Genomic DNA, 12,568 nt, shown 5'->3' with positions numbered 1-12,568 from the left:
CAGTAACAGGTGCAAACATGTAACTCTTTTGTATTGTGAATAAATAGTTGCCACTATTTAAGTTCCAACCCTCGTATATCAAAAAAACTTTTCACGTGTTCGGTTCATAATGATATAGAGTTTTTTTTAAAAAGACACTATGGGCACATTTGACAGAAAAAACTTTTTCTACACAAAGTCTACTATCGTAGTTTTGGCCATGGGGCTATAATCAGGTGAAGTACTGAAAAAATTGTAGTTCAGCACACACCAAAGTTTAAGTTGACGTCTATGAGTCAACGTTACTTTGCGAATAAAAATATTAGTTACTAAAATCATTTTGGCTTCCTTCCATAGCATAAAGCTTACACCCCCTCACACTATAACACTACAGCTGGTAAGTGTATATACGGTAACTGAATAATGAATAACATAGGCAGCAGAAAATGTTACTCATGGAGCTATAAGTGAATGTACATAATATAAATAAATCATCAGGCTGAATTTCATAATTGTTTTTGCAATTTTGTAATCAATTACCAAGTAGGGAGATGCTCATACAGGTTACTAACTATCAAAACAGCTGTGTGTAACACCAAGTTATCATGACAGTGAGATGATGTATCATTTATATTTCTATGGGGACTTAATAGAATTACAGAGCAGAAAGACTAAAAGCAAAATCTTCACTTGGGTTATGCACGATTCTGCTGTTGCCATAAGTCATATAACACTGGCATGAACAATGATGATGAGAATTTTTAGGTGCTTCAAGAAGCAAAAGAAACAATGTATGCTTTTAAAAAAGTTAGTACTAAAGTTGAGTGATGAGTATTGCAACCTACCTAATGAAACACACACATCCTTTGCAGTGTTAAAACATTACAGCATGCACAACATAAATACGACAGCATTTGCAAATGTATTTTAAAAAATATAAATTTTGTGTAGAAACACCTTGTTTTTGTGTTGCAAACAGAAATGAGATAATTACAGAGGCTTTGACAGAGCAGTTTTCTTTCACACAAAAAGTCTAAGTAAGTTCGATATTTGATTACATATAGCATTTATGTAAGATACTTAGTATTTGACATCAACATATTTCAGTAGCAGAAATCAGGGAGGGGGCATACTATGAACAGGTGGAGTGGTTTTTCTATTTATGGTTTTCTTTTTTCTTTTTTTTAATTGAGCCATCCAACAACAGCATAAAAAGAGAAACAACACTATTAAAATTTTCGGGAGAATTTTCTTATTTGAACTATTATTATTCTCACAATGTAAGATCATAATACTGAGCAGCCAAATTCTAATTTGTACTGAAAAATGGCATTTTTCTGTAAGTTAGGCAATGACTGACCAAGCACTACATAGCTTTGGCAAGGATGATGGACACAACTAAGTGAGAATAATTACAAAAATTCTATTTCCAAGTAGTCTATCCTGTGTTTAGTCAAAATTAATGTCTTTCTGTTACACCAGAATTTGGGTTGCATCATACAACCACAGTGAGGCATTGCTCTATCACCTGCCCATTTACTGAATATTTACATATTGACACACAAATTTTCATCAAACACAAGAAACAAATCATATGGCTCCTTAATAAGCTGAAGCTGTCACAACCAAAAGGTTGGTTAGAACACCACAGTGATTTATCAGGCATGGTTCTACTTAAAATGGTATGCCATTGCTTTCTCTGTCCTCTGAACTGACTTACCCAGCCAATGACAAGAGACTCTGCAGCTTACGGTTGACTCAGAAACGTTACGCTACTCAGCATTTTTCACATTAACATATGTTGTCAGAGGTGAAAGAGGTGATAAGTGACAGACAAAAATTGTATAACTGTGTGGAGAGTGGACCCAAGACCTTTGGCTCTGTAGTCTGGCACTTCAGCACTGAGTGACCAAGCCACACCCTACGATTCTGAACACTGATTCCAACACTACAAGACATTTTTAAAACCTACTGTGTCATAAGTTTTACATCTTATTTGTGAACATCAGGATCATAAATGTTTAGGCATCTATTAATGAATCCTGATGGCAGCTCCTGTGATATCCCCAAAGAAACTAACTACTACATTGGAAATCAAGTTTGATTATAAGGATAAAATTAAATGTAAGCAATTTTTTAATAAGATATCTGTAATAATCATACAAAATTGTACTGAAATAGCAGAACAGTAACTGTTTTCATAGTTGAACGTCAAAAGTGAACAATATACACGGTGTCCCTCCTAAAAGACATAAGGTAACGGATATCAGAAATTTCATTTTTGTGATGTGTAGCTGAAGTCACCCCAAGCAAGTATTGCTTATCATCTCTCTTGTGACACCCAACACCTAAAAAGCATCAGTTTGTTTCCCGTCACAAACAAAATTATTTTTTAAGTGATATTTTACATGCCCCTTCGATAGAATTGTCCAAAATTAGTGTACCACAATATTCGTTTTGTCAATGTGTATTAACAGGGACAGTAAAATGCAAATAATAAGCAATACTTTAGCAGCAACAGCGCCACCCTGGCCCACACTGACTCCTACTGCCATGCAGAAGAGCTGTTCAGCCGCTGCTGGAGTACTGATTATTCTTCATGTTCTACTGTTCCTGTTAATAAATATCAATAAAACAAATAACAGACTGGGCTAATTTGGGACTTTTCTGTCAAATAGTTATACAAAATTCCTTTTTTAAAATCATTTTGTTTGTAACTAGAAACAAACAGAAACTTTTCATCAAGACTGGTCACTGCCTGAAATGTGGTGAGCAGTATTTGTTTGGGACAACTCCAGATACACACTGCAAAACTGAAATTGCAAATATCTGCCAAAACACCAGAGAAAATGTGCCTGACAACTCTTAGAAGGGGCACTTGATACAACTATTAAACAAACACAAAATATAATTTTTTTAGGTTCTTTCCACGTGCTTCCTTTTAGAAAAGTATATGAAGATATTGTTTTAGACTATTAACAACACTTAATGTGATTTTAAACACTAACCACAACTAAAAGAAATACAATCAAGGGAAACTAAGGCACAGAAACATTAGAAGAAGAACAAAATAAAGGGTGTTTCAAAAAGAATGATAGGATTTTAACAATTTATATTTACTGATGGAAACAAGTTACAAATCAGGCTGTACCTGAAAACCCTTACATTTTTCGCTATTTTGTTAAACCATAAAATTCTCTTTACTCCATGACCAGTAGCAGGAACAACTACCCTACAGCTCGATTCAGTTGATGATTTATTTCTTCACTGTCTGAAGCCACTGCTGCTGTTATTCCTTTTTTGACTTCATTTCCAGCACAAACCAAAGGATGAACGAAAACACATTTCCTCGCACATACCCACACGAGAAAGTCACAAGTGGATCAAGTTGGAAATATTGGACCACGGCAACAACACCAACCACATAGTGTCTCAGAGTCCAGTGTGTCCTAATCAGCATTCAAGCAGTGTCACAGAGAAACATTAGCATTTTATTGTGCAATAGTAGTGGGGGAAGGAAGGAGGGGCGGGGGGTGTGGGGGTGAAGTCATTACAATCCTTTTGAAATTGTGGCAAAATCCACATCTGAAACATTTCAAGATGGCTCATTCTAACCACTGTGTTACCTCAAAACATGAATGGGCCATACACCTTTTCATACAAAATGGCACAAAACACATTCACTTTACACAAATCTACTTCATGCTCAATGCACTGAAAATGAGCCATACAATAAATTCTCCATTTTCCATCCGTTATAAGCAAAATTACTATCAACAATTTTCCTTTCATTATGTACACAAAGAGCTTGAACTAGCAGCACTTGGTATGGTTTGTAGACCAAATTTAATCTTAATGAATGCCTGGCGAGTAAGACTTTGGTTCCAAAAAGCAGCTTGTCGAATGCTCTCCATTCTTTCATCAAAAATTTGATTTCAAATTCTACTCTTATCTTTGAAGACACACCAACGACAAAGTTTTTTTCCTCCACAGGATTAACAATTTAAAAAACAGCTATGAAAAGCACAATGAACCACAATCACTGACACATACCTGCACAATCGTCACAAACTAAAAGCCTTCTCTTGTGCAAACAGCATTTTGCTTCAGACTGAGGTTAAAAACAAAATCAATACATGGACAGGCAGATTCCTATCAATATGCAGTTGATTTACCAATACACATCTGATTCCCAGGATGTCTATTGTGTTATAATTTATAATGTTTTACAATTGGGTCATACAAAAATTGTAGCAATAGAGGAAAAAAATTGCAAAATCTTTGAAGATTTCTTAATTTGTCTGTTTTGTGGCATGTGTGCCACAATAAATACCAATTGTTAAAAATCAAATCATTCTTTTCGAAATGTCCTACATAATGAACAAGAAAATATATAGAAGCTATTCGTCTAAAAAAAATTGACTGTATATTTTGAAATTCATGATTCCCTGACAAACTTCATTTCATAAATTCATTCAATTTTAATATACAATCCAATCACTGAAAACATATCACTATTGTCAAAGATGAATTGGTACTGACCAAAAGAACTTGTACCCTACTTTCAAGGAAGGATTTTCAAGATAAAGGAGACAATAAATCACAATGATCAAGATGGTGATACCTTGCAACATGGTAACAGCCCAAACAGTCAGTAGAAATCTGTCTCCCCCCTCCACCCTCCCTTTACACACACCTCCCAGTGGTAGTTAATTTCACAAGAATCCTACATAAAAGATTTTAGCTGTCAAGATGAAAAAGGGGGACGGCAATAAAATGTTTTTCACGTAGGAGGACAGGACCACAAAAGTTGAAAATGTTTTTCACGTGTTTCTGCAATTGAACCTGATTGCTGTACAGCCCACAGTTCTACTACTACTCAACACTGTGCTCTCTTGCCACTGCTTCCAACAATTTGCAACATGGCGCACTGAACTGCCACTTGAAAACTGGATTTGTGTAGCAAGATATTATTTATATTTTATCTGTGACGTTCTTTCAAAATTGGTAAAGACTATTCACAATAATCACAACGTTCCTAAGGTGTGAACTATTATTCCTTGTAACTACGGAAAAATATTTACATAATGTTCCAAATCAACACTGATGCAATTTTCCTGGTTTTTGTTCTCCATGCACTATGAACAGACAAATAATGACAACATCTGACAAATATTTCAGACACAGATATACTGTCTTTAACATTTTTATGCCAACCCGAATAGCAACATCTCCAGAGTGATACCTGCATGTTCTGATGAATGACCTTCATATTTTATGAGATTTTAAACCATGGACAGCAAAATGAATAAGCGTTCTACTGAGTGTAAAAGAAGACTATTGCAACAATGGTAACACTCGAAATGTAGTGATCTATCCATAAGAGTTATGTAAAATACCTTCAATGGAAAAAAATTTTTTTAGTCTTAGTGCTCATTTGTCGTAATGATCACACTTCCAGGACAAGTTAACAACGCAGCTCTTAATGATTTAGAATTTTATATTGTGAGCAAAAATCCAGAAGGAAAAGGTATTTGTTCCCACAAAATGGATAAAAGAATGATGCATGAAAAATGTAATACTTTGCTTTCCCATTTTTCCAGAGTTCAATGAATTTATCATATTTTCTTTAATGACCTTTACACATGCGTCCCAAAATTACCTACTGAACCTTGGTTTCATGATACATAATACAGATAACAAGGAACAGTATAACAATGAAAACAACCAATTACTGACAAAATTATTTAATTGGATATAAAAAATATCTAATCATCAAGTGGCGGCAGAACACACACATAAAAAACAGTTGTAATTGGCAAGCTTTCGGAGCCAGTGGCTCCTTCTTCAGGCAGAAGAAAGAGGGGTGAAGGAAAAAGACTGGACAGATCACTCAGCACAATGTCAGTGAGCTCCCACATATTATCAAATCTGACTGGATGTGCCAGTTGTGATCATGCAGCCTGGCACCGGGATGCAACAAGAGAGCTGATAAAATATATGTTGCAGACAAACTCTACAAACAAACTACACAGATATGCTGATTTTATATTCAAATTTATCTTGTTGATGGCAACTCAGCAGTTACCCAGGAGCCATCATTGGCCCTCAGTAATAATGGTGACTACACAATTAAAAATCCTTCCACCTACAAATGAACTGCCACAGCTGAATGCATGAACTGCCAGTTTCCATAACACCTGTCCACATTATCAGAAAGCCATCCACCCACCGGCCAGAGATTCCTGTCACACATTTTCCTTCCATGCTGAATCGCTATCCTTCAATTATTTTTTTTTTTTTTTTTTTTTTTTTTTTTTGTCTCCTACTTCTCATATGATGATACAACATTCATGAGAGTACGCTCCCGGATTTATGGATACTGTCACAGACCTCGTACTGTGGAACCTCAAACACTGCTGCGAGCTGTGCTGCATGCAATGCAGAATAAATATTAGCACAGTTGGCTCTTATGCTGTGAGTCATCATTTCAAATCCAATCATCAGCAAATATGTTTGTTTAATATTAAACAATGGAAACGCCAGGCACAAATAGCAACACTGTAGGAAAAGATAGATTGCTACTTATCTCAAAGATGAGAAATTAAGTTGCAAACAAGCACAATCAAAAGGCACTTATACAAAGCTTTCAGCCATAGCCTTCGTCAGAAAAAGAGAAACACAAATCATTCATTCACAGACGCAAGCACAACTCACGCACAGAAGACTGTCAAATCTGGCAGCTCAGGCCAGAATGCAACTATCAGGTGGGATGGAAGCTGCAATCTGGAAGAGGCAGGGCAGGGGAAGGGATAGCAGGGGATGGGTGGGAGGACGGAGCGAGGAGCGCTCCTCCCCCCCCCCCCCCCCCATCCATACAGTGTTATCTTTTCCCCTTCTGCACTCCCTCCAGACAGCTGCTTCCATTGCACACTATAGTTGCATTCTAGCCCGAGACGCCAGAGTTGACGGTCATGTGTGCGTGAGGTGTGCTTGCTTGTGTGTAATGAATGGTGTGTTTTTGAAAGAGTAAATTGCCATTTGACTGTGTATTACTACATTTCTCTTCTGTATAGAAACTGAAATCTAGATTGTAATGAAGATAAATTTTGTAATACACAGTCAAATGACCATTTACGCTTTAAAAGTATTGCATGATGGTGGCTAAACACCATCAAAAACTTGAATGGCGTGCATTTCTCTTTTTCTGATGAAGACTGTGGCTGAAAGCTTTGTGTAAGTGTCGTAATTGTACCTGTCTGCAACACAGCATGTCATCTTTATGGTAAGTAGCAATTTATCTTTCCCTACATTGTTTATTTACTATTTATCTTTTCTAGGAGCTTCTCAAAATTTCAAAAGTTTGTAATGTTCGCTCATTCTAGAATATAAACAGCAGCGACCTCCATCTAGGAGGAAGTTCTGTTCTGTCTGTATATTGGTGTCTGTAAAACACTTTTTTAGTATTGATTGTGTTTAAGACATGACAATAGTAACTAACTCTCTAGTAAAGTTGTAGAACTTTTTATGATGGTCACCAAGCAAGTGCTGTGGTAATGGGGCTCCACTCCCAACCACACAGATTGATCACAGATGTTACAGTGTATTAATGTGATTAGACATGACCGAGCAAACATCTTGGCATCGTGTATAAAATGTTTTCACTATGCCTGTCACATCAATGGTATTGAGCTGTAAGCTTTTCAACAATAACATCTGTTGTCTTCATAAGATTTACTCTTATATGTAGTCAATGATTTTGAAGAAATTAAAATGTTAATTTACACGTATGATAGAGATGTTGATTATGCACTCTGCAATGTATTGAAGCAGGCACTCAATACCAGGAGACTACTAAGTAGTATCCACCATATTTTAGATTGTAATGAGAAAAATTATGCTGTGTTAATATATCAATGGTGGTATTGATGGACAGTCAGCTGTTCCCCTGAGAAGGGCATAGGAGGGTATCATAAAAAATGTGGAATTTTACACCATTTTGATGCAAGATGTTACACAAGAACATTTCCTATAGTCATTTGACTCCATAGGAGTTGATGGTGATATTAGACTGTGTAACAACTTCATTTACCAAGCATCAAAATTAGACTGATATTCAAATCCAATATCATGAACGCCAAGATAACTCGTACTTTGCATTTGTAACAAATTATGTAATCACTTCATTTTGGCATTATTTCTCCACTGAAATTTTTTTATCTTTCCACAACAGACATCAAACAATTTCTTGACGACAACATTCCAGCTCAGAGAGAAAGAAATATTGCAGCTTAACTTCCTTTCGATGACAAAGTCATTTAGAGACAAAGCACAAGGCTCTCATGATATGGATGGAAGTAGGAAATCAGGCACATTCTTTTCTAACCAATTATACCAGGTTTATGGAAACTAGAAATCCTACTGCAGAATAGTGAAATGGGAGTCTTGAAACACCCTTCCTCTAAACATCAAGTCCAGAGAAATAAGTATACCACCTATACCTAAAAGACTAGTTGTGCATAAAAATATAGCTGTTAACAAAATTTTTTCTGCCTTTTAAAAAATTAAAACTGTGATGTATTTAACATTGTTGAGATTACTGTCTGACTCTTATGCTGTTCTGTAACTTTAGTTACTTCCATAAGGAAGAACATTTCTTTTGAACAGAGCTGAGAAATAACTTTCTTATCAACTTTATACAAAAACGCATTGCCGCTTATTCTTTACCCAACAAGATTAATTTAATTTCTGACTGATAACTGGATTGGGAAGTATCACTTACATTTTCTTCAAGAATAAAACTCTCATCAATTTCTTCACTGGTGGTGGGTTTTAAGTCCGCAACATTGAGAGTTCAATCACTTCCACTGATATGTATTCAAATAGTAGTCAAACACTTTAAGGACCGTTCTGTGTATCAGATTATCTCCATATGTGCTTTCTATTGATAGTTTCACCTGGTGCATAACGTATATCTCCATAGCAAGCTATAAAACATTCATAGTGTTCCGTATCACCTGCACTGGGAGACGCAGTTTTTCTTCAAGTTCAAACTTTGTTCAAACTGATGCTTTTCAACCATTTGCCAGGAATTAACAGATGTTTGAAGTGATCTTCAGTGACGATTGATTGCAAGACAGCTACATTTCTTGAATCATGTGCAATAAGCTTGTTGTAGTACCTAGCTAGCAACATTCAGCGGAAAATCATCTCTCTGCTGCATGTACCACACCTAGAAATATCTCCCCCTCCCCCTACCTTATGGTATTTTCCAGTGTATACTGCGAACTAAAATTTGGTATGTGGTTATTATATGATGTTAACTATGGGAGACAAAAAATAATTATGGGATGTTTGGACACTGTATACTGGTCTCTCCCCCTTGAATATGAAATCACTGAATTGCAGCACACTACATACACATATGTAAATGTATGAAGTCTGCTTAGAATTCAGAACTAACACAGCTATGAATCAGGAAACTTTCATTCAGAGATATGATTGCAAAAGATCTGGTGCAAAAGCTTCTCAGAGCTCACTGGCCTACCTTTTTTCTCCTTTATTCACAATTTGTGGGACTTGTAATAAATGCTGTCACTTATTACAAAAATTACAAGTATTTCACAGATATGAAGGAAACCAACAACCTGTATACAAATAATATCTGCAAGTTTCTTAGAGTGGCCATTTTCCACAGCAGCTATACAATTTGTATCAAGTAAAACTTTTTTTGCATCCTGCAAAAGGCATTTTAATTGATACCAACTAATACTTGGTTCAAATAATTCTAAGTGCTTAAGACAGTGAGCAGACATGCTTGCTTCTCTCAGTTTACACATAAAAATTCTTTGACGCAATACTCTTCGTATATTCATAAATGAAATGGTGCATGATTATATGAAACACAGTACTGGTTACGTCACTTATAGCTTTCCATAAACATTTGTTTCAGAAATTTGAACTAACAAGAAAGGGAACTGCTATTCAAGCCCTTTACAATTATTTCAATTCAAACTACAATCACCACAAATAATTTATTTTTAAAAACATTGTGTTTCTACTCAAAAAGTCCATATGCATATTGTTTTGTAGTAACTGTACAGACAGTCTGAAACAGATATTCTGTAATACCTTACATATATTACAGGTATCTAATTTCTGACTGATACATAAACATGTAACTTGTTTGCACTTTCTACAGCCGCCAAACCAGTCGGCTCATATCGAATTTATCTACTGTATATTTGGTGTTCAAATTAGAACATTCTACAACTTAGATTCTCAAGCAAGAATAATCTGTCAAAGTGTACAAACAAGTATCTGTGTAATCTAGAATAACAACTGCAGTAACTCGTAACCTGCACAGTAAGATTCTATAAAACAAATTACAATAAATAGTATTTGTTTCTCGTGCAAACAAGTTATTATTTCTTGACCTTAGCAGTATTTGTTTTTCTGCACTAGTGCTATACTCACCACCCTGATGCGCTTGTGCACACTAAACAAGGCAACCAAACGGCCTGCAACAACTCTCCTTGACATCCCCGCCGGGCTGCCTAGGTTTAAGTGAGGAAGTATACCATACGTCACGTCAACTTCACCTCTCTAACCTAACTACAGCACACACTCTTGGGCTTCAGCAGACAAGATCATACAATCAGCTCTCCACAATCTAAGTCTGACTCTATACTGAAGCTCATGGAATTAAAATGCAAATGTAGTGAATGCAGTATTTTTGAAAAGGTGTATTTCCATAAGCACCTTATTAAAAAATGAGAAAAATCATTCAAATGGACAGTAGATTGTATGATCAGTTTGCTTCCTCAATATAATTTTAAGACATTTTCTTATACAACAAAAGCAACTTCAAGTTAACGGGGTAAAATTACATTTCATTTCTTCAACTTTCCCCCGTGTAAACCCTAACAATGTGTGTGAATGAGGAATAAATAAAAAAGTGAAGGATGCTAAAGTAAAAATGAGGTGACTGTTACTGTTAAAATCTATTTCAGTCACAAAGGTTGAATTTTTTTTAAATGAATGGGAACTATGTGTTTCTGATAAAAACAGCTTCCCTCATAGTTACTACATAAGGAAGATTGAAGGAAAAAACTTATAGCTAGTTATTCTAATAACAAGTGATATGAATGCCGGAAAACACTCTAGACCCTATGTTCTTGTCATGGTGTAAGTGTCTGCTAAGTTGAGGGAACAATCAATTATCTATATGACCTATAAGCAGATCACAATGTTAAGTTTATATGGAGAATTAGTAAATCCTACATTGCAAACTCTACTGGCCCACAAATGCTTTATGGAATTTTTTTGAAAGGTGTGCGCCTGACAGAAGACAGAGTATGTGCTCTAAACAGGATAATACAAAACTACATATAAAATTAATATTTTTGGAAAACAGATCCCAATACTGTCAGACGTCAAAACCGTAATGCTAAAAGCATAACACCTCCACAAAAAAGTATGCATATTAAATATAATAATTTTCTAAGTACACGAAATACTGCCAGTAAACAACTTTTTAAAGTGTTTATTGAAATGAAGACAATAACATTAGGAAAAGATTTTACCTTCATGATTTCTCTGAATTTTCCAATTTCTCGTGTTATTAAGTCACGTTTTCCCTCTTCTATATCCACATCATCCAACAGCTGTTGCAAAATAAAAAATTATGAGAAAATAACACTGGTACAGGAAGGAAATATTTTATAGTGAGGAGCAAATTCCACAACACAACTGAATGCAGACAATGCTGCAAGTCTTCAAAACTTATATATTATGTGAAAACACTTCATAACAGCAGCTTGTACTAAACATATGACCATACATCCTGGAATAGTCTAAAAATTACATAATAGCCGTTCTACTGTTGCCCATGTGTCCAACAGTCAAAATGTGTGAATATTCATTATCACCAAGGAGGACAAAACTATTCTACAGCATTGCTTTAAGTTTAAATTTCAACATTAAGAGCTTTTGTTGTGTCATTTTCGCATCTTTGTCAGCCTCAAAAGCACCATAAAAAACCTATTGATACAACTGTTCACCCCCTGCAGCCTAAGTCCTGCTAAACAAAGGCTTTGATAATGTTATCAACCAGTAGGATGTGTGTTTTTCAACAATTATGTAGATTACTTTTAAGGCGATTAATAGTTAACTTTTCCCCCCCACTGAGGGACTAATTTTCATCCAACTGCTCTAACGGAAAAGAGAGACACAGCACAAGCTCTTGGTTGAAGAAAATGTTAAAAGTATTAGAACTACAATTCTGTGTAGGTAACTAGTTACAGATGTGAGATATTTGTAAAAATACATTTTCATTTGCCATCAACTGTACACTGACGTGAAAAAAAGTCATGGGATGCCTCCTAATATTATGTCGAACCACCGACTCCTCTTAAACTGAAAAAACAAATCAGCATTGTTTTAATGTTTGATTTCACCTGATGCAATTTCCTGTGGCGATGAGAACTTGAAGTCTTCCACTGGCTTCATTGAATGGATCTTATGGGCACTTAACAGCGAGGTTATCAGTGCAGCTTGGTCATTGCTTTGATTCAGGATCGTACACATA

General features: G+C 35.6%; 1 protein-coding gene across 3 annotated transcripts in view; it reads right to left on the bottom strand.

Moving 5' to 3' along the window:
* The window catches only part of LOC124799268 (RNA-binding protein 25), a 196,125-nt gene that overhangs the window by 84,311 nt on the left and 99,246 nt on the right, over positions 1-12,568 (bottom strand). For all 3 annotated transcript variants that reach the window (XM_047262832.1, XM_047262833.1, XM_047262834.1), the window contains one exon: positions 11,565-11,645. In XM_047262832.1, coding sequence (XP_047118788.1) covers positions 11,565-11,645 — 81 coding nt within the window. The remainder of the gene's footprint in view (positions 1-11,564; positions 11,646-12,568) is intronic.

The sequence above is a fragment of the Schistocerca piceifrons genome, chromosome 5 (genome assembly GCF_021461385.2).
Source record: "Schistocerca piceifrons isolate TAMUIC-IGC-003096 chromosome 5, iqSchPice1.1, whole genome shotgun sequence".
In the NCBI taxonomy this organism is placed as follows: domain Eukaryota; kingdom Metazoa; phylum Arthropoda; class Insecta; order Orthoptera; family Acrididae; genus Schistocerca; species Schistocerca piceifrons.
This window is presented reverse-complemented; position numbering and strand designations above follow the sequence as displayed.